The sequence below is a fragment of the Balaenoptera physalus genome (genome assembly GCF_965194825.1).
Source record: "Balaenoptera physalus genome assembly, chromosome: 11".
Taxonomy (NCBI): domain Eukaryota; kingdom Metazoa; phylum Chordata; class Mammalia; order Artiodactyla; family Balaenopteridae; genus Balaenoptera; species Balaenoptera physalus.
The window spans coordinates 2,184,734-2,205,041 of NC_138896.1; the positions used below are offsets into that span (position 1 = coordinate 2,184,734).

General features: G+C 41.5%; 1 protein-coding gene across 6 annotated transcripts in view; it reads left to right on the plus strand.

The window, feature by feature from the left end:
- The window catches only part of RIPK1 (receptor interacting serine/threonine kinase 1), a 37,776-nt gene extending 18,177 nt beyond the window's left edge, over positions 1-19,599 (plus strand). For all 6 annotated transcript variants that reach the window (XM_082413186.1, XM_082413185.1, XM_082413189.1 and 3 more), the window contains 6 exons: positions 1,462-1,611; positions 6,846-6,922; positions 12,996-13,086; positions 13,968-14,531; positions 15,751-15,903; positions 17,544-19,599. In XM_082413186.1, coding sequence (XP_082269312.1) covers positions 1,462-1,611; positions 6,846-6,922; positions 12,996-13,086; positions 13,968-14,531; positions 15,751-15,903; positions 17,544-17,830 — 1,322 coding nt within the window. In that variant the 3' untranslated portion in view covers positions 17,831-19,599. The remainder of the gene's footprint in view (positions 1-1,461; positions 1,612-6,845; positions 6,923-12,995; positions 13,087-13,967; positions 14,532-15,750; positions 15,904-17,543) is intronic.
- The last annotated feature ends 709 nt before the right edge of the window (positions 19,600-20,308 follow it).

Sequence of the window (20,308 nt, forward strand, 5' to 3'; positions counted from 1 at the left end):
ATGGTTCGTGCAGGAGAACAGATTAGCCATTCTTCAGTGTGTTAAGTATCTAAACTAATGGACGTTCTCCTGCCCATTCTTCCTGGGTGATTATCAGCTCCCATGGTTCAATGATCACCTCTTTGCTGACGCCTCCCACATCTCCAGCCCTGGCCTGGGTATCCGCTTGTCTATTAGTCAGACCCAGTCCACGTACCAGGGGAACCCCAAAGCAGCGTCCCCCAAAACAAATCCATCTTCTCCGTGCTGCCCTAGTAGCTCGTTCAGCTTTGCTCTATGTTCAGAAAACGGCATCACCAGCCACCAGCCGAGCTGCCCAACCAGAAATTTTAGTCATCCCAGACTCAACCTTGCCCCTCATCTCCCGCATCCAGTCAGACACCAAAACCGATGAATTCGGGACTTCCCTGGCGGTCCAGTGGTTAGGACTCCTCACTTTCACTGCTGAAGGCCCAGGTTTAATCCCTGGTCGGGTAACTAAGATCCTGTAAGCCGCGTGGCGTGGCTGGGAAAAAAAACAAAAAACAGAAAAACAACAACTGTGAACTCAAGGTATATCTGATTCAAGGTACATCCGCTTCTCCCCATTCCCCACAGGGCCCTCACCAGGTCAAACCCTCTGTATTTCTATGGCAGTCTCCTCGTGCCGCCCGCCATTCACACTACAGCCAAACTGCTCATCCTAAAAAGCAAATCAGACCGTCTCACTCATCTGTTTAAAATCCTGCCAAGGCACCCTTGACATTCAGGGTAAAGTTCAGATTCCTCAATATGGAGTACAGGGTCCTTCCTGATTTGGCTTTTGTTTCTCTCTCTAACCTTATTCCTTCCCTCACTTCCTTTAGTCAATATGCCCAGTTACACTGAACTATTCATAATTTCTGGGTTGCATCATGATTTCTGCAACTTCCAATCTATTCGTATCCTGCTTTCTTAGCCTGGAATCCTCCTCTCTGAATCCTCCTTCCCGATTCTTTACCTGGATAATTCCTGCTTATTTTTCTGGACTCAACAATGCCTTCTCTGACCTTCTAGTCATGACCCTGTTACCAGAACCCTTTGTACTTACTTCTCAAATAGCCATCATCACTCTACATTTTAAGTCACTCTTATTAAACTGAGCCTCCTTCAAGGCAAGCGCTGTCCCGTATTTGTCTTTGTATGAAAATCTGGAATGTGGCATTGGCTTCATTCACATATTCCATTTGTTCTACGAGGAGTCAGCTTTGCTGTGAATTCTGTCTCTCATCTGCAGAAACTAAAATGCTGTTTGATCTTCTCTGCAGTGGAATTCATCAGCTCGTTGTCCCAGGGCCCTTCTGCCCCTACTGGATGCGGCAGCTGTACTGAAAGCATACCCTAGGCAGAGAGAGATCAGTGGCTTTGTCCGAGTTCTGTCACCTCCCTGCCTGAGAGGAGCAGGACCTGAAAGCTCAACTTACGCTCCTCTTTGTTTCGTAGACGCTATCTGTGAGCAGCAGGTGATAATGCGCGTTAAATCTGGGGACAGGCCAGATGTGGAGGACCTCGCTGAGCACTGCCCGCGGGAGGCTGTCAGCATCATGAAGCAGTGCTGGGCGGTGGATCCAGACGATCGGCCGACGTTTGCCGGTGAGAGCATCGTCCATGACTGCGCGGTCTCCCACGTGGTGATCTTCCTAGTGAGATGCTGACAGGAGGTTGCTTTGAGTCTTCAGAAAACTGAGTTCCACTTGTGATTTCAAACTGATTTTCTAGATCCCAAACACTTTGTTCGATGAAAAGTTGTCATCCCTCCCCAGAGCATGAAGGCATATAAGGTCCTCTTGTTTCTTTGCGGGTTTTTTTTTCCCATAATTAACTTTTTAAAAATTGTGTTAGAATATACGTGACACATAATTTACCATTTTAACCATTTTCAGGTGTACAGTTCAGCGACATTAAGTACATTCACAATGTTTGCACCCATCACCACGATCCGTCTACAAAGCTTTTTCATCTTCCCCAACTGAAACTGTATCTTTTAAACAATAACCCCCCATCTCCTGTCCCCCAGACCCTGGCAACCATCATTCTACATTCTGTCTCTCTGAATTTGGCTACTCTAGGTACCTCATTTAAGTGGAATCATACAGTATTTGTCGTTTTGTGACTGGCTTATTTCACTGTGCACAGTATCTTCAGGGTTCATCCATGTTGTAGCCTGTGTCAGAATCTCCTCCCTTTTCACTGCCGAGTGGTACCCCATGGTATGTAGACCACATTTTGTCTGTCCATTCATCTGCTGAATGGGTTGCTTCCGCAGGCCTTCTTATTTCTTAGCTTCTTTTATTTCATTTCCCTTCCCTTGTGAAGCTGGCATCTCTGGAAATGTGATTTTGTCATTTGGATTTGGGCCAATAATAGAAGGAGAAGGAAAGGGACGTGGACGTGTCACATCCTTGTACCTCTTCTCATTCCCCCATGTTACCTAGCATCTTGCTAAAGTCCTAGAGGCAGAGGAAAGAAGAAAATCAGAGGAAAGGGGCAGAGGAAATAAGAAAATCAGGTGAGGAAAAAATAAATAGCAGGAAGGAACCTAGGAGCCTACAAAGGATTTTGCTCTCATATTTCTGCTATGAGAAAACAGAATTGAAGCCCCACCTACCACTCCCACCAAAGGGTGAGAGGGGTGATTGATTTAGTTGCCTGTTTTCTTATTTGCTGAATCTTATCCTGGCTTGGTTTCTTCTCTCATGCCTTTTTCACTTTTTTAAACTAAAATTCTTATTTTAAGGTAATTGTAGATTTACATGCAGTTATAAGAAATAACACAGATATCCCATGTACCCTTTACCTAGTTTCCCCCACTGATAACATCTGGCCAGACTACAGGACTGCATTACCACTGGGATATTGACACTGACACAGTCAGGTACAGAACCTTTCCATCACCACAAGGGTGCCTCCTGTTGCTCTTTCATAGGAGTAAAGCTGCTGTAAATATTCATGTTGCAGGTTTTTGTGTGAATATAAGTCTTTGTTTCTCTGGAATAAATACCCAGGAGTGAAATAACTAGGTCATATGGTAGGTTCATGTTTAGGGTTTTGTTTTTTTTTTTTTTTAAAGAAACTGCCAAACTGGGAATTCCCTGGCGGTCCAGTGGTTAGGACTCTGTGCTCTCACTGCCAAAGGCCCAGGTTCAGTCCCTGGTCGGGGAACTAAGATCCCACAAGCCGCGTGGCACGGCCAAAAAAACCCAAAAAACAAGATCACGCATGCCAGCAACAACAACAACGACAACAAAAAGCAAAACAAAACTGCCAAACTGTTTTCCAGAGTGGCTGTACCATTTTTTATTCTCACCAGTTTCTCTGCATCCTTACCAGCATTTGGTGTTGCTATTTTTTAATTTTAGCCACTCTGATAGGTATGTAGTGATATCTCATTGTGGTTTTAATTTGCATTTCTCTAACAGCTAATGTTGGTGAATATCTTTTCATGTGCTTATTTGCCATCTGTGTATCTTCCTTGGTGAAAAATGTTGCTCTATGTCTTTTGCCCATTTTCTAATTGGATTTTGTTTTTTCACTGTTGAATTTAGAGTGTTCTTTCTATATTCTATATAGTATTCCTTTCTTGGACATGTGGTTTTCAGATATTTTCTCCCAATCCGTAGCTTGGTTTTTTTCATCCTCTTAGCAGGGTCTTTCACAGAGTAAAAGTTTTTTATTTTGATGAAGACTCATTCATTAATTTTCCCTTTTATGTATTATACTTTTGGTGTCAAGTCTAAGGACACTGTCAGGGTTAGATCCCAAATATTTTTTTCTGTTTTGTTCTAAAATTCTTACGGTTTTACATTTAAGATTGTGTTAAGTTTTTTTCGGTTTTGTTTTTTTTTTATTGTCAAGGAAAATTTATTATTGCTAACATAAGAATGATAACACAGAACTAAATATTGGTTGTCTTTCTTGCCAGTTATTTGATTGATGTCTTATTGGGAAAGTACCATGATCCATTTTGAGTTAATTTTTGTATAAGGTGTGAGACTTAGGTTGAAGTTCGCTTTTTTTTTTTTTTTTTCTTTTTGCCTCATTCCAACGCCATTTGTTGAAAGGCTGCCTTTCTTCCCTTGCATTGTTTTTTGTCCTTTGTCAGAAATCAGTTGGGATATTTGTGTGGGTCTATTTCTGGGTTCTCTGTTCTGGTCCATTAATCTATGCATCTATCCTTACTCCAGTACCTATGGTCTTAATTACTCTAGTGACATAAGTTCTTGAAATTGGACAGACCGATTTCTCCCACTTTTTTCTTCATTTAAAAAGTTATTTTAACGACTTTAGTTCCTGTCTTTCCATATAAAATTTTGAAAAATCTTGTCTATATCTAAAAAAAAAAAAATCTTACTGGGATTTTGATAGGAATTGTGTTAAACCTGTGTATCCATTTGGGGAGAATTGACATCTTTACTACATTGAGTCTTCTAATCCATGAACACAATACGTCTCTCCATTTATTTAGATTGTCTTTGATTTCTTTTATCAGTGTTGTATAGTTTTCAGCATACAAGTCCTATATATCTATTTCCTTTTTTTTTTTTTTAGCAATTATAAGTAGTTTGTATTTTTAACTTAGGTGTCCATTTGTTCATTGCTAGAATATAGAAATAGAATTAATTTTTTGTATGTTAATCTTATATCCTGTGACCTTGTCAAACTCACTAATTGGTTCTAGGAGTTTTTTTGGAGATTTTTTTAGATTTTCTTGTCATTTCCAAACAGGGACATTTTCGTTTCTTCCTTTGTGATCTGTTTGGTTTTTATTTCCTTTTCTTGCTTTATCGCACTGGCTAGAATTTCCATTCATTTTTATTGTTCTGTCTTCCAATTCACTGACTTTCCTCTTTCTCCTCCATTCTGCTGTAAAGTTCATCCACTGAGCTTTTTATTTGGCTTATTTTATTTTTCAGTTCTAAAATTTCACTGAAATTTCTTTCATATCTTCTATTTCTTTGTTGACGCTTTCTATTTTTTCATTTGTTTCAAGCATGTTCATAATTGCTTCTTGAAGCATTTTTATCATGGCTGTTTAAAAATCTTTGATGTGTAATCTTAATGTCTCTGTCATCTTTTTTTTTTTTTTTTTAATTAATTTATTTAATTTATTTATTCTTGGCTGTGTTGCGTCTTCATTGCTGCGTGTGGGTTTTATTCTAGTTGCGGTGAGCGGGGGCTACTCTTCGTTGCGCATGGGCTTCTCATTGCGGTGGCCTCTCTTGTTGCAGAGCATGGGCTCCAGGCGTGCGGGCTTCAGTAGTTGTGGCACTCAGGCTCAGTAGTTGTGGCTCACAGGCTCTAGAGCTCAGGCTCAGCAGTTGTGGCACACGGGCTTAGTTGCTCCGCGGCATGTGGGATCTTTCCGGACCAGGGGCCGAACCTGTGTTTCCTGCATTGGCAGGCGGATTCTCAACCACTGTGCCACCAGGGAAGTCCCGTCTCTGTCATCTTGATGTTGGCATCTGTTAGTTGTCTTTTGTCATTCAGTTTGTGACCTTACTGGGTCTTAGTATGATGAATGATTTTTCTATTGAAACTTGTACATTTTCTTACAGTGAAGCCTTCTGTTTTTAGCTGGCCTTTTCTGACATGGCTTTGACAAAGAAAGGGTGACTGCTACCTTGTTAGCACCAGGTGGAAGGAAGTCAGTTTCCCCACTTGGCCCTGTTGACACCTGAAGTGGGAGGCTTTTCATTACTACTGGTCAGGGGTGAGGGTTTCAGTGGAGTCCACATGGTCTCCATGGACACTGCAATGGAGGCGAAAGTCCCGACTCACCCAAGGCCTCTTCTGATAGTTCCCCATTGGGATGGGGAAGGAGCATCTTATTACTGCAAGGTGAGGATGCAAGTTCAGTCTCCCCTTGTTGTCCACCGACACCACAGGAGTGGAGGGGCTCATTACCACCTGACTGGAAGGAAAGTTCTGGCCTTCTGTTTGGTCTTCTCTGACATGACCCTGGTCGGGTGTTGGAGCACCCCGTCAGTGTCTTCTGGGGTCAGGAGTCTCAGCTCCCCTCTCAGTCTTTGCTGGTGGGGGTGGGGGATGGAGTCACGATTTTTCTGTGGCATTTGGCTGGAGAGTGGATACTGACTAAGCACTCTGTCTTGCTAGGTTGCCCCTTGCTTAGCCCTCTGGCCAGACAGAACAGGCTTTCGTTGGGCTTTTTTGTTGGGTTTCCAGCTTCTTCAGGTCCAAGTCTGAGATCTGTGCAGCAAAAGAAAAAAAAAAATCCAGTAAGCTCACTGCCATGTCTTTCCTCAGATCCCAAAGTCCCTAGCTAGCCTGACTTTGTCTCTCCTCCTTTCAGAGTCTCCTTATGTTTGTTTTATATATAATATATAGGGGTTCTTGTCATACTTAGTGGGAGAAGTAAGGAAAAGTATGTCTATTCCATCTTCCCAAAAATGGAAGTTACATTTTCCTTTTAAGGCTAACAGCTCTAACTTTATACCAGATCCTTATTCTGAGTATTCCATCCTATAGTAACTCAGATGCCAAAGGGACAGAAACAAGGAGTCCACCCATCTTTTTTCATTTGGAAATTAACTTGTATTAGGTAGAGCTTTGTGCTGCAGCCAGAGAAACTGCCTGTTATTAGGCAGGAGCCCTGGGTTTCCAGTGATATCCTATCCTTTGTTCTGCCTGTGTAATAGTTAGTCTTGTTAGTCTCTTTATGAAGGTCAGTGATTTGGCATTTAAATTTATATTTCCCTGCTTTGCCCACAGATTACGGTAAGTAATTCAAAGATAATAGATTGGTAATATTTTAATTTTATTTTAGAAAATACTTAAGAAATTTAAAGTACTATTTTTTTTATATATAGGCATTGAAGAGAAATTTAAGCCTTTTTATTTAAATCAATTAGAAGAACATGTAGAAGAGGATGTGAAGAGTTTAAAGGTAGGTAACATAGCAGCTGCTCAAAATGCTAACATATTGAAACATATATTTTGTCAGTCATGAAAACCAAAGCATTATACTTTATTACTGAGATTTGAAGTAAGCTAGCTTGGTAACCACAAAAAACAAAATAGGTAGTTTTATGCAGATATCATCAAGTTAGCATACCAGACCCGTTCCTCTGTCAAAACTAATGAAATGAGAGAAAATATATCTACCAATATGAAAACAAAAGCACAGCATTACTGGAACAGGATGGAAAGTACCATAGGTGGATCAGTCATTTTGAGGAATTCTTGAAAGATAAAAAGCCAACAGAATTATATCTGTTGAGACATAAAACAGGAAAAAAGTTTTAAAAGGCTGACCCAAACAGAATACTCAAGAAGTCATGGAGGAAGAAGTCTCGGGTCAATGTGTAGAAGAAGTGGGTGGTCACACGGGACGTTGGTAGGCGTTCTCATTTGGGAGCCACGGTGGTGTCAGTTTTAACAGTTGGCTCCTCCCCACTCACGTCTTGTGCTAAAGCAGCAGATGGGGGCAGCATGTGCCCAGGGCCGAAGCAGTGAGTTTGGTGCCTGGGATCAGAGAGGTATGTCAGAGACTGTTGCCAACTAACCAACCAAGAGGAGCAGAGACCTCCCCTCCTCACACACTCAGGAAACACGCTGTTGTCTTAAGTCTTACAGCAACATGGTGCTATAATCATGAAAGGGAGACAACAGTAAATAAAAGAGGCAGGCAGACAGAGATTTTAAGATACACACACACATACACAGTCAGATAGTCAAGAATTGCAAGACTATCCACCATCAAAAAATCTACAAACAACAAATGCTGGAGAGGGTGTAGAGAAGAGGGAACCCTCTTGCACTGTTGGTGGGAGTGTAAATTGATACAGCCACTATGGAGAACAGTATGGAGGTTCCTTAAAGAACTAAAACTAGAACTACCATACTACCCAGCAATCCCACTACTGGGCATATACCCTGAGAAAACCATAATTCAAAAGAGTCATGTACCAAAATGTTCATTGCAGCTGTATTTACAATAGCCAGGACATGGAAGCAACCTAAGTGTCCATTGACAGATGAATGGATAAAGAAGATGTGGCATATATATACAATGGAATATTACTCAGCCATGAAAAGAAATGAAACTGAGTTATTTCTAGTGAGGTGGATGGACCTAGAGTCTGTCATACAGAGTGAAGTAAGTCAGAAAGAGAAAAACGAATACCATATGCTAACACATATATATGGAATCTAAAAAAAAAATGGTCATGAAGAACCTAGGGGCAAGATGGGAATAAAGACGCAGACCTACTAGAGAATGGACTTGAGGATATGGGGAGGGGGAAGGGTAAGCTGGGACAAAGTGAGAGAGTCGCATGGACATATACACGCTACCAAACGTAAAATAGATAGCTAGTGGGAAGCAGCCGCATAGCACAGGGAGATCCGCTCGGTGCTTTGTGACCACCTAGAGGGGTGGGATAGAGAGGGTGGGAGGGAGGGAGACGCAAGAGGGAAGAGATATGGGGACGTATGTATATGTATAACTGACTCACTTTGTTATAAAGCAGAAACTAACACACCATTGTAAAGCAATTATACTCCAATAAAGATGTTAAAATATTTTTTAAAAAAACAACAATTGCCAGACTTCGGAGGGATACCTACACTATAAAAGAGAGGTATCCAATGCAAATCAAGAAAGTAATCAAAAGGACATCAGGAAAGATAGTCACTAAGGAAAAAAGCATTACCACAGCAATCAGGAATAATTCATAACGATAAAAGTTTCATTTCACCAAGAAGGCAATAACAGCTTTAAGTATGTTGACCCTTGAACAACACAGGTTTGAACTCCATGGGTCCACTTATACACAGATTTTTCTCAATAAATACGTACTACATGATCTTTACTTGGTCAAATTCATGATGTGGAACCACGAATACAGAGGGCCAACTGTAAAATTATACTTGGATTTTCGACTGTGAGAGGGGTGAGCACGCCTAACTCCCATGTTGTTCAGGGGTCAACTGTGTAATTTAGCAAAACTGGCTCAAATAGAGATGGAAAACCTGAATATTCCCATAACTGTTAAAAGAGATTGAATCAGTCCTGCAATAAAATTCCACAACCAGATAGCTTCAGCAGCAATTTCTATCAAATATTCAATGAAGAAATTACCCCAATTGTATACAACTTGTCGAGATAATAGAGAAGAGGGAACGTTCCTAAACTCATTTTATGAGACTAGCATAACCTTGATTCCCAAACCTGAAAAGAAGATACAAGAAAGGAAACTTACAGAACAATTTCACTTCACGATGTAGATGTGAAAATCCTGAGTAAAATATAAACAAGCTGAATCCATCAATGGACAATAAAGGTTGAAAAAGATATATGGTCTCACTAACAGAAAAGCAAAGTGAATTGATTATAATTTTTCATCCATTAGATTGACAACAGTTTTGAAAGGTTGATAATATCAAGCGTTTGTGAAAATGCAGAATAACACAATCTCATGTAGTATTGGTAAAAGTGAAAGTTGAAGTTTATTGAACGGTGAAGCATCTATCACACTTTTAAAAGCACATCACTTTTGCTGCAGTTCTGCTCTTAGTAATCTATCATACATGTATGCTCAAAGATTTAGCTTCAGGAGATTTTTGCACCTTTGTGAGAGTTAAAATTTGGAAATACACAAATACGTAAATATATATATACACACACGTATGTATAAATATTTGTATATTTCCAGAATACATATGCAAATGCCTAGAGAGAATAAAAGGTCCGCAACATACTCCAGATAAGGATTACCTCTGAAAATGGAAGAGAGGGGGTTGGAAGGAACGACATTAAAGTGTTGCTCTGTGTAATTCAGCAGTTTGAATCTTTTAAAAGAAGTTTGTATTTATATATTTTGTCTAATAAGAAATAACTGTAAAAAGAAAACAATTGCTTTTACAAAACAAACAAGCCAATTAAAAAATGGGTGGAAAAAAAAATGGGTGGAAGAACTAAATAGACATCTCTCAAAGGAAGACATACAGATGGCCAAGAGGCACATGAAAAGATGCTCAACATCACTAATTATTAGAGAAATGCAAATCAAAATTACAATGAGGTATCACCTCACGGTCAGAATGGTCATCATCAAAAAATCTACAAACAATAAATGCTGGAGAGGGTGTGGAGAAAAGGGAACCCTCTTGCACTGTTGGTGGGAATGTAAATTGATACAGCCACTATGGAGAACAGTATGGAGGTTCCTTAAAAAACTGAAAACAGAACTACCATACGACCCAGCAATCCCACTACTGGGCATATACCCTGAGAAAACCATAATTCAAAAGGACACATGTACCCCAGTGTTCATTGCAGCACTATTTACAATAGCCAGGACATGGAAACAACCTAAGTCTCCATCACCAGATGAATGGATAAAGAAGATGTGGCACATATATACAATGGAATATCACTCAGCCATAAAAAGGAATGAAATAGTGCCTTTTGTAGACATGTGGATAGACCTAGGGACAGAGTGAAGTAAGTCAGAAAGAGAGAAACAAATACTGTATAATATCACTTATATGTGGAATCTAGAAAAATGGTACAGATGAACCTAGTTCCAGGATAGGAATAGAGACGTAGACGTAGACAATGGACATGTGGACACAAGGTGGGAAGGGGAGGGTGGGACGAATTGGGAGATCTGGATTGACATATATACACTACCATGTGTAAAATAGATAGCTAGTAGGAACCTGCTGTATAGCACAGGAAGCTCAGCTTGGTGCTTTGTGACGACCTCGATGGGTGGGATGGGGGGCGGGAGGGAGGTCCAAGAGGGTGGGGATATAGGTATACATATAGCTCATTCACTTCGTTGTACAGCAGAAACTAACACAACATTGTAAAGCAATTATACTCCAATTAAAGAAAAAAAAATAACATAAAAATGCTTATGTGTTAAGTAAAAAGCAAGATACAAAATGCTACAAACTGTACACATAGTTAATATCCTGTGTCATTCTCCCCTAAATCATTCATATGTTGATTCTGAATATTTTTGATCATCTACCTATGTAGCAGGCAGTCTGTTAAGAGCATAGTGCAAATATGACCAGGGGAAAAAACTTGTAGGAAATACAAAATGTTAATTTTTTCACTTGAGTGTAGGTTTCTATTTAAAGATAATTCTATACATTTTCTATATCTTTTATAATGAGTATTATTATTTTTATAAGGGAAGAAGTTTTATCTTTGTTTTTAATTGTAGTAAAATATACATAACATAAAATTTACCATCTTAACCAATTTTTAAGTATACAATTCAGTGGCATTAACTATACTCACAATGTTGTACTACCACGACCAGTATCCATTTCCATTTTTATTATCCCAAACAGAAGCTCTGTATCCCAAGCAACAACTCCCCATTCCTCCCTCTCCCCAGCCCCTGGTAACCTCTTTTCTATTTTCTGTCTCTACGAATTTGACTATTCTAGGTGCCTCATAGACGTGGGATCATACAATTTGTCTTTTTGTGTCTAGCATATTTCACCTAGCATAATGTTTTCAAGGTTCATCCTTGAAAACATTTTGTAGCATGTATCAGAACTTCATTCCTTTTTAAGGCTGAATAATATTCCATTGTACGTATATGTCACATTTTGATTATTCATTCATCTTTGATGGATACTTGAGTTGTTTCCACCTTTTGTCTATAATGAATAATGCTGCTATGAACATTGGTATACAAGTATCTTTTTGAGTCTCCGCTTTTAATTATTTTGGGTATATACCTAGGAGTGGAATTGCTGGATTGTATGATAATTATACATTAAACATTTGAGGAACCATCAAACTGTTTTCCATAACATCTGCACCATTTTATATTCCCACCATCAACTCACAAGGGTTCCAATTTCTCTACCTTCTCACTAACACTTTTCATTTTCTGGGTTTTGTTTTGTTTTGTTTTGATAATAGCCATTCTAATGGATGGTGATTTTGATTTGCATTTCTCTTTGAGTAATGATGTTGAGCATCTTTTCATGTGCTTCTTGGCCATCTGTATGTCTTCTTTGGAGAAATATCTATTCAAGTCCTTTGCCTGTTTTTCAACTGGGTTGTTTGTTTTTTGTTGTTGAATTATAGGAATTCTTTATATAATCTGGATATTCATCCCTTATATTTATGTGATTTACAAAAATTTTTCCCTACTCTGTGGGTTGTCTGTTCTCTCTCTTGACAGTGTCCTTTGATGTACAGAAGGTTTTAATTTTGATGTAGTCCAGTTACCTATTTTTATTTTGTTGCCTGTGCTTTTGGTGTTATATCCGAGAAATCATTGTGAAATCCAATGTCATGAAGCTTTTCCCCTATGTTTTCTTCTTATAGTTATATAGTTTTAGTCAAGCTTAGGTCTTTGATCCATTTGAGGTAATTTTTATATATGTTTGTATATGTTGAAAGGTAAGGATCTAACTTCATTCTTTCACATGTAGATACCAGTGTTCCCCCATTGAATGGTCGTGTCCCCCTTGTCAAAAATCAGTTGGCCAGGGACTTCCCTGGCGGTCCAGTGGTTAAGACTTGGTGCTTCCACTGTAGGGGGCAAGGGTTCGATCTCTGGTTGGGGAAATAGGATCCCGCATGCTGTGTGGCAAAAGTAAATAAATAAATAATTAAAAAATAAAAATAAAAAATCAACTGGCCATATATGCAAGGGTTTATTTCTGGGTTCATTATATTCCATTGGTCTGTATGTCTTTCCTTAGGCCAATACCACACTGTTTTGATTACTGTAGCTATGTAGTGACTTTTGAAATCAGGAAGTGTGAGCCCTCCAACTATGTTCTTTTTTAAGATTGTTCTGGCTATTTAGGGAAAAAAGTTTATTTTCTTAAAGAAGTGTTTACTGCTTGTAAGAGCTATGTGAAATTTCAACCTTTTGAAAGATTTGTTCTTCCTTACAACAATTTTATGGAACTTTTTGGCCAACCCAATATTTTCTGCTGTTTACTAAAGTATGTCTTTATGCTCTTAATTCTAGAAAGAGTATCCGGGCCAAAATGAAATTGTAAAGAGAATGAAGTCTCTCCAAATCGATTGTGTAGCAATACCTCCAAGCAGGTCAAATTCAGGTAACTTATACTGTGATTGAAAATCTATTTATTCATTTATTTGTTTGCTCATTCACTCACTGTACTGTCTAAAATGCTATTTACAACTATATGAGAAACAGAAGAAGCTATAAAATTTAACAGCTGGCTTAAAGGACTTTCTAATATATTCGGAGTTAAGGTACATATATTTGAAATATTAGGTAACAACATGTTCACCAAAATCATAAAGTATCCTGAACACAAGAGGCCTAATATATCTGATAGGGAGGAAGTGACAGCTCAGGAAAAAGACAGGAACATATGTGGGAGCAAAGTCCTTGAGAAGGTCAGGGATGACTGGGTCCAGAGTACATGCAGGGAGGTTGGCCTCAGATTCAAGCAGGGATACTTTTTTCATTTAACAGAAGGGGAAGCAGAGTATAAGATATTGCAGCCACTTATCAGCTGTCTGTTCTGGGGCAAATTACTTGACTTCTTGTAAGCCTCATCCATCATTGTGATAATAAGTGCTCCTACTCTTATAGGGCTTTTAAAGAATAAAAGAATCCACGCAAGTGCTTAGCACAGAACTGCTGCCATTCTTATTTTCCAGCCCTGCGTCACAACAAGGAGGCACCTCCCCTGCTCCAGCACAAGTCCCTTTCTTCCTTGGTCATTCCTACAACACCCACTTTTCTGCTGCTTGGTTATAACTTCTCTCGTGCTCTCACACTGCCAGGCAGGGATGACTACTTACTACCTGTGTAACTCACAGGAGGAAAACCACCTAGTAAACGCTTTTTATTTGTTCTCAGAGTTTTCAGTGTGTTACTCCAAGGTACAGATTCATGACTGTGCTCAGGTTTTTACTTCTTCATGTTTCATGAAACTCTTCCCGACGCCGATTCATTTCGTTTCAGCCACAGAACAGCCCAGTTCGCTGCACAGTTCACGGGGCTTCGGGCTGGGCCCTGTGGAGGACTCCTGGTTCGCTCCCGCCCCAGAGCAGCAGCAGCAGGACCTCCGACTGCACAGTAAACTCCAGGAGGAGGCCAACTACCATCTGTACGGCAGCCGCATGGACGGGCACACCAGAGGGCAGCCCGGGCGCAACGTGGCTGACAGTAGACAGGAAGAGAGGAGACGGAGGGTCTCCCATGACCCTTTTGCACAGCAGAGACCTTATGAGAATGCTCAGAACCCAGGGCTAAAAGGCCTTGCTTACTCCGGTGCAGCCAGTCATGGTAATGCGGTACAGCAACCAACAGGGCTAAGCAGCCAACCCCAGTTACTCTCCTGGAGAAATGGATTGTGTAGCCCACTCGGTTTTGGAGCAAGTCCAGTGGACCTGAGAACCGCAGGTCCAGGAGTTTGGTATGGGCCAAATCCAGGCCACATGCCAAGCCTGTATAATACGCCAGTGCCTGAGACCAACCTACTGGGAAACACACCCACCATTCCATTCAGCTCCTTGCCATCAAGAGGTAAACAGGCCTTTCAGTCACACTGTTCTATTTTTTAACTTTTCCTGAAAATAAAGCAGCCATTAGCTCTGTTGTAGACTATAAGCGAACAAAGGACAAGCTGTTTGGGGTCTTCAGCCACCAGACAGACACACCTTGCCTTCTCAGAATAAGTCTCCATCAGACCACCTGGCCTAGGCTCTTTGTTTGGGGAGAAGTCAGTGCAGCCGCCCGCAAGTGTCGGGCCACAGGTCCTTGCATCTAGCAGGCATCTTCCACTCTAACCCGAATCTCAGTAGCTCCACTGTGTCCAATCTCTGATGTAAGTGAAGGTATCTGCTTGTATTCTCTCGCTTGCTTGCTGTTTTCTGAAGGTAAGAAATAAATCTTGGATATTTCCATTTTTTATCTCATATAGGCCAAAGACTACCACTGGTGATGAAAATCACGTTGTTGGGCACCCATCACCACCATCCATCTCCAGAACTCTTTCTTCTTCCTAAACTGAAACTGTACCCATCAGACAGTAACTCCCCATTCTCCTTCCTCCCAGCCCCTGGCAATCAACCTTCTACTTTCTGTCTCTATGAATTTGATGACTCTAGGGACCTCATATAAGTGGAATCCTATGCTATTTGTCCTTTTGTGACTGCGTTATTCACTGAGCACAGTGTCCTCAAGGTCCACCCATGTTACAGCCTGTGTCAGAATTTCCTTCTTTTTTAAGGCTGAATAGTATTCCATTGTATGGATGGACCACATTTTATTTATCCATCCGCTGTTGGACACTTGGGTGCCTTCCACTTTTTGGCTGTTATGAATAATGCTATGAACACGGGTGTATAAATACCTGATTGAGACCCTGCTTTCAGTTCTTTGGGGTGTATACCCAGTAGAATTGCTGGATTGTATAGTAATTCTATTTTTAATTTTTTGAGGCACCACCATACTGGTTACCACAGTGGCTGTACCATTTTATATTTCCACCAGCAGTGCATAGGGGTTCCAATTGCTCCACAACTTTGCCAACACTTGTTATTTTCTGTACTTTTGATAGTTGCCATCCTAACGGATGTGAGATGATTCAGCCACCTTTTAAAGAAGAAAGTTTCAAAGGGTGGCATAGGATAAATAATTTAGCTTAAGCATTTGGAGTAAAGCCCTGCCCCTTTACCATGTAGTACTTTTTTCTTTTGCTTTCAGTCTAGATGTACTTACCTGTGTGTTTCTCTCTAATCAGATGAGTCTTTAAAATATAGCATACACAACAGTTCTGGCGTTCAGATTGGAAACAATAATTATATGGAGATTGGCGGAATGAGTTCAGTGGTACAGGACAGCACGCACATGAACTTGAAAGAAGACCCAGCTTCTGAGTACCAAGATATCTTCGGTAAGATGCCCTTGAAGGGCCCATCTATAGTAACCTTGAACTGTCTTACCTCTGATTATTCTCCGTGAAAGTGCCCTATCTTTCCTCTCTAAAATAGCTCTGTAATTTCCATGTAATTGCTTTGTAACTTATTTATGTTTACTGTGGAGATAATTAGAATATCTCATTCATGGATTTGCTGTGAAAGTTAAACAAGTCAGTATGAATAAAGAACTTAGTACACTGCCTGGCACATAGTAAGACATACAGGTGTTAAACACACCATCATCATCATCGCATCAGTATTAGTACCTAGACCTAGCAGCAGTAGCTCCCTCAGGTCCTCATCAAGAGGGATTCTGTAAAAGATAGAAGACTATGCCCTCAACTGCACATGCATAATAAAAATAAGAGGGCTTTCTCTTATGGGGTTCCACTATGCAGCCTCATAACATTAATCCCAAAACACAACCTGGGAAAAGCAGTCATGAGGCCAAAGCAATGTGATTTAAGAACGCAGCTTTCTAATTAACCCTAGGAGGGGGCAATTTTTTTAAATCAAGGGCCAGGTAGTAAATGTTCTAGGCTTCACTGGTCCTGAGGTCTCTGCGGCAGCCGCTCAGCTGACGCTGTAGTACAGTAGCAGCCGCAGACAGTATGTACATGAATGGGCGTCGCTGTGTTCTAATAAAACTTTGTTTACAAAAACAAGCAGCGGGCTGGATTTGGCCCATGGGCCATAGTTTGACAATCCCTGGTCTAACCCATTTGAAGGCTAGTCTTTAAAATACTAGAGCGGAAGTTCCTAATTTTGGGGGTGACAAGGGTACCTTTGAGAATCTGATGAAACCCAGGGTCCCTCTCCTGGCGAAGCGTTGACAGAATTTTGGCCGCCTGACGTCCCGTGGTGATGGCAGAAGCTGCGCTGCGGGGAGTTGGGGGAAAATGAGGTGTCTTCTTCCTCATATTCAGCTTACTGAGGGCAGACGACGATCAAGGAAGTGGGTTTGTTTGTGGTGTTTTGGTGGTTTTATACTTTTATTTTGCTTCATTTTATTATTTTTACGAAGGCCTGAGAGGAAGGAACAAGTAGAAAGAGAGAGGTTACGGCTGTAGGAGGAAAGAGGACAGCACTTGGGGTAGGGGAGGGATAAGTCCAAAAATACCTCATCCACTAAAAGACAAGGGAAGGCAGTGTAATCAAACCAGCTCACAGTCGGTGGTCTCAGTTTCCTTGATTAAGTAAGAGGAAAGCAAACTGTTGGGTGAAGGGTATCCTGAGTTGAATGACCTTAACTCTGGCCAGATGTAAGCGGAAAATGCCCAAAAGGAACAAAAATGGTGTCTTCCCCCTTTACATCAGGAGTGTGTGATATAAACAAGGGCTGTGGCTCAGGTTGTACAGAACAGCCTAGTAGCCAGAGGGGTGTTTTGCTCTCTAAGCCTCGGGCTGTGCCTCAGACCTGCACCTCCCGGGGGGGAAGAGGTTCCTCCACATGGGCTGGCAGACAGGTAAAGTATCAACCGATGAGCCCACAACTGTAGCAAGAAGAAGTTATCTTTGTCACCGTCTCCTGGTACTCTTCACTTTATACAGGTCTTTGAAGCTAGATGTTCAAATGGCCATAGCTTGATGTCTTCTTCTCTTTTCTATTTGGCAGATAATACCACTAGTCTGACTGATAGACACCTGGACCCAGTCAGAGAAAATCTGGGCAAGCACTGGAAAAACTTTGCCCGTAAGCTGGGCTTCTCTCAATCTCAGATTGATGAAATTGACCATGACTATGAGCGAGATGGACTGAAAGAAAAGGTTTACCAGATGCTCCAGAAGTGGCTGATGAGGGAAGGCAGCAAGGGGGCCACCGTGGGAAAGCTGGCCTGTGCGCTCTACCAGTGTTACAGGGTAGACCTGGTGAACTGCTTGATACGCATGAGCCAGAACTAAGCCCACAGGGGCTCCTGCAGCATGAGGCCATCTCCTCACTCGGTGAGCGACCCACCGAAAGCCTGCTGCCTCAGAAGGTTCAGAATTCTTTCCTCACTGATGTGGGTCCTGTGCGTAAAAATCATTTCCTGCCTTTCATAGCTGCAGGATGGGAAAAGAAATCTACAGCAAACAACCCACTACACAGGAAGACCTATTCATGGCCAAGGTCCAATCAAAAAAGAAGCCTAATAGCGTTTTGAAAGGGAGAGAGATTTAAGGGAGATCATTTTCTTTCAGATTATTCCATAACCTTCAGTGATGCTGTTCATTCAGTTTCTTGAAATTTTGCTTGATCAAGGAAAAAACAAAAAAATTCAGAGAATATAAACTAAATCAGCTTCCTAATTCTGCACTGTCTTCTCTACATAGGCTCCTGTTATAATCGAAGCACTGTAAAATGCTGCGTTCTCGTCAAATGGGATTTTTTTGTATCACAACCACAGTTCATTCCAAAATTACAGGGTCTCTTAACATCAGGATCAAATTCTGTATCAGTCACTACAGGCTTCAGGAATTATATGCCGGCTGCACTCTGTAAATTAACGGAAGCGATTTTAAGGAGTACAAACAAGGGGGGGAAAAATAGAGAACAAAAATAGCAGACTTTCCCCGGCTGTCGTTGCACAGAATTGCTACTAATTCTGACGAGTACGAAGGTTCTTCCCTAGCATTCTGACACTTCAGGTACCTTTTCCAACCTGTGCGCCCTGAAGAGGGAGCAGGCGTGCTGGGAGTACTGACCGCGTCACCGCGGCGACGACTGGAGCCTCAGGGCGGATCAGTGTTGAGCAGCTTCCTCAGTTTACCCCGGGGTGCTGTAGCAATAGCTTCATTTTTTCCCGTGAGCTGGGCTGTGCAAGGACCGGTTCCGCGTCTGCTCCTTGTGCCTGTAGCATTCAGCCTCTCAAAGCCCACCTGAAACCAGGAAGGAGTGAAGGCACTCGAGGGCTAGGAGACTGACGTGACCAGGCCGCCCAGCATCACTGCCCGCCCTCTGCCCGGCAGAGCAGGTGTGCCAGTGTGCTCAGCCCTCCCGGGAGGGAGGCGCTCAGGGTGCAGTAAGGTCATCTGGCTGCCAGAACAGACCCCAGCGTTTGGTGGGTTCATAACGGTATTGTTGGCTCTGATTCCAAATCTCCAGTCCCAGCAGATACACACACACACACACACACACACACACACACACACACACCACTGAAGTGGTACTGTAAAGCAAAATTTCTCAGCCTTGGCACTACTGGCATCTTGGGCCAGATAGCTCTTTGTGTGGAGGGCTGTCCCGTGCATTGTAGGGCATTTGGAAGCAACGCTGGCCTCTCCCTGTGACATGCCAATAGTGCTCTTCTTCCCCTCCTCCCATCCCTAGTTGTGACAAACAGCAGTGTCTCTGGACATTGCCAGGTGTTCCCTGGAGGGGCAAAACTGCCCTAGTTGAAGACAGCACTGCTATAAAGTAGTGAACCTGTTTTCCTACCCACACACATCCAGGCTCACTACTTCGTTGCCACACAGCACTGGATCACATAGCCCAAAAGGAAAACTGGAGGGGCAAATAGTCCCAGGCTTGCTGGAGGGGGCTGGATGATTTCTTTTCTAAATGCATCGCTTGTACCTCTCTTCTAAATTCTCTAAATTCCAAAGAGGTTGCATGATCAATGTTCAGAGGCAAAAAGCAGAAGATATCTTTAATGGACTTTTAAAAATAAAATTTTGTACCTCAAATATAAGCCATGTGTTTGTATAAATGAAACAGTTTGAGATTCTCCACTGTGGCTTTACCACGTGGGTTGGCATTTCCTTTCCACCCCTGCTATTGGCAGGAGAGGAGAAGCTGGTGATGAAAGTGGAGCTTCTTGACATTGCATTTTGACTTTCACGATGAAAAACCCACTGATCCGAGAGGCTGCGGCACTGCTGTCCTTCACACCTGGCTCAGAGGCCCTTCCTTCAGCCTCCACTCTCTAAACACTGGGCTGAAAAGGGCCAAATTTATATCTGAGGAGTTTCAATACAAGGCCCAAGCACCACAAAAACACTAGTCTTGGGCAGAAACCAATTAAATGAGATGACACAGACTACAACATTAGAAATACGACTATCCATCTTGGCTCCGAAAAAGGTATTCAGACCCTAAGGTTGATACTGGTAAATAAGACTCCCTTCCAGATCACACATCCTGCTCAGGAAGAGTCTCCACTTCATGCTATGGTCATGATCTTTGCTTCGGGTCCATAATATGAAGTTAGATCTTCAGCAACAAGAAAAGGAGTTATTTCTCACAAAACATTTTAAATAGTATTTTGATGTACATTTTAATGTGTGTTGTTTATTTTTTAAAGTTTTTCTAATTACAATAATCATGTAAATAAAAATAGGTCTTTATACGGTCAAGGTTTTAGAAGCATCTGATTACAAGGAAATCACTGAAGGATTAGT